The sequence below is a fragment of the Leucoraja erinacea genome, chromosome 3 (assembly GCF_028641065.1).
Source record: "Leucoraja erinacea ecotype New England chromosome 3, Leri_hhj_1, whole genome shotgun sequence".
Lineage (NCBI taxonomy): Eukaryota > Metazoa > Chordata > Chondrichthyes > Rajiformes > Rajidae > Leucoraja > Leucoraja erinaceus.
In genome coordinates this window covers 22938333-22944332 of record NC_073379.1, presented here as the reverse complement: position 1 = coordinate 22944332, position 6000 = coordinate 22938333, and the positions used below count along the sequence as shown (strand labels likewise).

The window sequence follows — 6000 nt, the reverse complement described above, 5'->3', positions numbered from 1 at the left end:
GTGGCTCTAGAAATTGTGGATGCATTGGTGATAATTTTCCAATGTTCTAGACTCAGGATCAGTTCCTGTGGATTGGAGGGTAGCTAATGTTATCCCACTTTTTAAGAAATGCGGGAGAGAGAAAATGGGGAATTATAGACCAGTTAAACTGACATCGGTGGTGGGAAAGATGCTGGAGTCAATTATAAAAGATGAGATAGCCGTACATTTGGATAGCAGGAACAGGATCAGTCCGGGTCCGCATGGATTTACAAAGGGGAAATTATGCTTGACTAATCTTCTGGACTTTTTTGAAGATGTAACTAGGAAAATGGACAAGGGAGAGCCAGTGGATGTAGTGCACCTGGACTTTCAGAAAGCATTTGATAAGGTCCCACATAAGAGATTAGTGGGCAAAACTAGGGCACATGGTATTGGGGGTAGAGTGCTGACATGGATAGAGAAGTGGTTGGCAGACAGGAAACAAAGAGTAGGGATTAACGGGTCCCTTTCAGAATGGCAGGCAGTGACTCGTGGGGTACCGCAAGGCTCGGTGCCGGGACCGCAGCTATTTACAATATACATCAATGATTTGGATGAAAGGATTCAAAGTAACATTAGCAAATTTGCAGATGACACAAAGCTGGGTGGCAGTGTGAACTGCTAGGAGGATGCTATGAGAATGCAGGGTGACTTGGACAGGTTGGGGATTGGGCAGATGCATGGCACATTTAGTTTAATGCGGATAAATGTGAGGTTATCCACTTTGGTGTCAAAAACAGGAAGGCAGATTACTATCTAAATGGCGTCAAGTGGGAAAAGGGATCACTTTGGTATGGAGAAAAAGGCGCAGCAGAAGGCGAAGGAAATTACGTTTATCTTCAGACTGATCGGGGGCGGGGCAAGAAAGGAAAAAGGAGGAGGAGCCCGAAGGCTGGGGGATGGGAGGAGACAGCAGGGGGACTGAAAGGGGAGGAGGAAGTAACAAAATTGGGAGAAACTGCCCCCAGGATGGTCCCCTGGGGGTTCCTCCAATTTCCGGTGCTTCGCTGTACATCAGTCTCATATGAAAGTAAGCATGCAGGTACAGCAGGCAGTGAAGAAAGCGAATGGCATGTTGGCCTTTATAACAAGAGGAATCGAATATAGGAGCAAAGAGGTCCTTCTGCAATTGGACAGAACCCTAGTGAGACCACACCTGGAGTATTGTATGCAGTTTTGGTCCCCTAATTTGAGGAAGGACATTCTTGCTATTGAGGGAGTGCAGCGTAGGTTCACAAGGTTAATTCCCGGGATGGCGGGACTGTCATATGCTGAGAGAATGGAGCAGCTGGGCTTGTACACTCTGGAGTTTAGGAGAGGGGATCTCATTGAAACATGTAAGATTGTTAAGGGCATGGACACGCTAGAGGCAGGAAACATGTTCCTGATGTTGGGGGAGTCCAGAACCAGGGGCCACAGTTTAAGAATAAGGCCTAGGCCATTTAGAATAGTGATGAGGAAAACCTTTTTCACCCAGAGAGTTGTGAATCTGTGGAATTCTCTGCCTCAGAAGGCAGTGGAGGCAGATTCTCTGGATGATTTCAAGAGAGAGTTAGATAGAGCTCTTAAAGATAGCGGAGTCAGGGTATATGGGGAGAAGGCAGGAACGGGGTACTGATTGTGGGTGATCAGCCATGATCACAGTGAATGACAGTGCTGGCTCGAAGGGCCGAATGGCCTACTCCTGCACCTATTGTCTATTGACCCCAAAAACACAAAGGAAATGGCTTGGTTCAACAATTTGAAGTGGGTGCTCAAGGTTTTTGGAAAAAAAAGTTGGGAGAATAGGGCAAGGCACAGTAGGTTTTAGACAAGACAATGATATCTGGATGGTCCTTTGATCGTAGCACTCAATTAGAGAGCACTCAGCCAGAGTAATTATGTAGATATTTTCCTTGCACTGCCCCCTTTTTTATACTTCTTACACATAGATATCTACTTCCCTATTTACAAATTATCATTACTTCTGCTTGTCTGAGTTCCCAAACTTCCTCTTTTCTGCCCATTGATATTCAGCAACTGTGCGAATAACTAAATGCCCAAGTCTCCTGCCTGTTGAAATGAATGGTCGTTTTCCTGACATTCCCTTGGCATTGATATAATTTATAAGGACATCCACAACTGCACTCCATACTGGAGAACATGGATAGGTGATGTTTCAGTTCGGGGCACATCTTCAGACATTGTTTGTCGAGGGCCTTGATGGGGGGAAAACGGAAGCTGGATGAGAGCTCTTCCATCTTTCTCCCCCCCACACCACCACTGCAATCAGTCTGAAGAATGGCCCCGACCCAAAACATCACCTAACCATGTTTCTTTGGACTTTATAGATGCAGGGTGGAAACAAGCGCTTCAGTCCACAGAGTCCGCGCCGACCAGCGATCACCCCGCACACAAGCACTATCCCACACACTCGGGACAATTTACAGAAGCCAATTAACCTACAAACCTCCCATCTTTGGAATGTGGGAGGAAACCGGACTATGCGGAGAAAACCCATGTGGTCACAGGAAGAACGTACAAACACCACACAGACAGCACCCGAGGTCAGCATGGAACCAGGGTCTCTGGCGCGGACGGCAGTAACTCTACCGCTGCACCACCGGGCCACCCCTGCTGCATCACTGTTGTGCCCAGAGACACTGCCTGACCTGCTGATTTATTCGAACACTTTGTCGTTTTTTGTAAACCAGCATCTGCTGTTCCTTGTTTTCTGCACTCTATACTGGTCAGGCCAACCAAACGATTGAGCAAAACACAAAGTGCTGAAGGAAAGGTGCAGCCAAATGATTTTTGTGCATACTATCCATGTGTCCATTTGAAAAATAGAGTCAAGACGCATCTTTAGTTGGAACCAGTGGCTCGTCTTGCAGCTCAACATTGTGGGATTAAGTTCCATTTGAGGGAGCTCAGCACAAAATCCAGGCAGCCACACTGCCAAGGGGCTGGTGCATTGTCCAAGGAAAATTCCTTTGTCATGTTGAAATGAAGCACTGTTTTCCTTCAGTTAGGTATTAAAGATCCAAAACACTGCTTTGAATTCGAGCAGAGGAGTTGGCGTACGCTTGGACAACTTTTTTTTCAATCCCCCAAGCAACATCAATTTAAAAACATAATCAACTCAGTGTTGCTATTTGTGGAAACGATGTGAAATAGCAAATATTCTGACTCTATATAAGTTCATAAGTACATGTTACAGGAGCAAAATAAGGCCATTCGGCTCATCAAGACTGCTCCACCATTCAATCATGGCTGATCCATCTTCACTAAACAACCCAATTCTCCTGACTTCTCCCCATAACCCCTGACACTCTCACTAATTGAGAACTTGTCAATCTGCACCATAAAAAATACCCAATGACAGCCTCCACAGCTCAGTGGCAATTAATTTCACATATTCACCACCCCCGCCATCTTCTTCCTAAACGTACAACCATTAATTTTGAGGCTATGGCCTCTGGTCCTAGACTCTCCCACTGGTGGAAACATCCTCTCAACATCCACTCTATCCAGGGCTTTCATTATTCGGTAAGTTTAGTCTTTCCCTTTGATCTACCATGAATATCTCTACGTATAGTATTATGTGATTTGATCGGATACCATTCAAAACTTTTCACTGTATCTTGGTGCACGCAACAATAATAAATCTAAACCTAAAGTGCATTTTTCACAATTCAGTTGCAATACAGTTCATTGGCTTGATGGTACTTCGGATGTTCTGAAGTTATAAATGGAAGGTGTAAATACATTGCCCTTTTACCACCTGGTGTTCCACTTTTTTTTTTAAAGGATATGTGACTCAGTGCTCAAACCTTTCTGCTTCTCCAATTCTTTGTAAATCTTACCACTTATCCACTCGCTTTCCATCTTCCTCCTGTGGGCTCAGAAATACAAGACCGCAAAGAACTTACGGAAAAAGACAAGCCACACAGTCACATTTCTGCCATACTACTGTATTCCATCTTTCGAAAAGAAAGACATGATTTTTTTAAATATTACTTAACAATATGTTAAAAAAGTAGCCAGTTCTGGCTTCAGTGTTAATACAATTATACACTCTATAACAGGTCGATAGTGTGAGCATTGTTCATTTGAATTCATTCTGCAAGTATTCTTACACAAGCTGGCTACAAGTCAGAAATCAAACACAATATAGCGTAACCTTGTACACTTCAAACAGTGAGTTTGTGAAGGAGTACTGGAGGCGACTGGGTTTTCACTGCCCAGTTCAGTATGAACGTTTCCTTCGTTCAGACCTTCTCGTTGTGGGGGAGGGAGAATGCCGGATCAAGGAAGAGTAAAAACCGATGCTGTCCATTCCCTTGTCAGTAGTCGGACTGTATGTACAGTGCTGGATGCAAGATGTGAGTAAAATGCTGCAACGGATCGATGCGAAGGAGAGAACAAACAGATTGACCTTCACCCGAGCGGAGTCCTGGGCAGAACACTGGGGCCGTGAAAAGCGGAAGTGCCAGAGACGGAAGGCTGCTTGAGCCGCAACCCAAAAGGATTGCGGCTACTGTTGAGCAAGTTCCACTCACAGACTACAAACACACAAGCAAACAAAAAAAAAAAAAAAATATTTCAGGTAAGGAGAAAGTGGATCAACAGCTGGCCAACTCTCTCTCTCTCTCCATACACTGCAACAAAGTCAAAAGGACCAGGGCGCTCTGCACCCTGTCCCAGTGCAGAATCTCACACAGCGGTGGGTGGGGGGAATGGTAATGGAGGGGGCAGGGGAGATGGGGAAGGCAAGGCAGGTCCAGGGTCAACAACCTGGTGAGCTCTCAGTGCAGCAGAGTACTGTGTATCCAAGTGAGAATATTCGGAGGAGTCATACGTTGGTTCCTTCAGAGGGAACTTGTCATCTGATCAGTGAGCAGCAAACGTGGTTTTCTTCAAGCTGAAGTTGGACCAGTTGATGGAGAGCCTCTGTCTGGTTTGTCGGGCTGAATCTAAGCAGAATCTGGCATGGAAAAGGAGAATGCAAAGGTTAGACAAACTCAAATATCCACCCAACAACACTAACCTTAGCCACTATTGTTGTCTTAGTTGCACTATCAACTTGGATTTTTGCACTATTATGGTTACCTAGTATCATGATCATTTTTAAAATTGTATTTTTGATTACTATATATTATCTGTGTGTTATTATGTTTACTGGGTTGTTAAGCTGCAGCAAGAAAGGCTTTGTTTAATGTTTTATGTGTCATTCCTAACTGTCACTTTATGTTATGTTGTCACTTGCGGGTGGAGCACCAAGGCAAATTCCTTGTATATGAATACTTGGCCAATAAACTTATTCATTCATTCATTTCAATTAGAGAAAACAGGAGTCGTGGATACCGGTTCAAGTTTTGTTCCGTTGTAGGTACATATGATATTTGAACACGCTTGACTTTTGATAATTAAATGCATGCCCAAGCACTGCTTTCTGTGAGTCATTTAAAAGAAAACACAAAGTGCTGGAGGAACTCAGCGGATGTGGCAACATCTTTGGAGGCAATGGACAGGCGATGTTTTGGGTTGTGGCACTTCTTCAGACTGCCTGTGGTCAGCTTTAACAGCGTTGGGCTACTCACTTATGTAATATTTTACGTTGGAGTCAATTCAGCAAACACTGGTTGGTTACCAAAAAACACAATATTTTCAGGAAGTAACAGTGAAAAACAATACACATCAGAAAACCCAGTCCACTAACCGGCCTTCTCCTTCCCAACACTCAAGGTGAATTTCCATGATATGTTTTTGGTTGCCAAACTCATCCACCCTTGGGATGACTAAATAATCAAGGGTGTAGCCAGTGGAACAAGCTGCAATTCTCCATCATCAGGAAATGTGTGTGAATGCCATTTGCCCAGAAGACTTAGGAGCAGAATTAGGCCATTAAACCCATCAAGACTACTCCGCCATTCAATTATGGCTGATCTATTTTTTCCTCTCAACCCCATTGTACTGCCTGTTAAAGGTTGCCCTTGA

The 6000-nt window shown here is 44.4% G+C and overlaps 1 protein-coding gene across 1 annotated transcript in view; it reads right to left on the bottom strand.

Moving 5' to 3' along the window:
- Window positions 1-1100: 1100 nt before the first annotated feature.
- fam193a (family with sequence similarity 193 member A) overlaps window positions 1101-6000 on the bottom strand; it is a 152969-nt gene continuing 148069 nt past the window's right edge. The window contains 1 exon segment of the mRNA XM_055632272.1: window positions 1101-4987. Within this exon segment, the coding sequence (XP_055488247.1) occupies window positions 4894-4987 (94 nt within the window). The 3' untranslated portion in view covers window positions 1101-4893.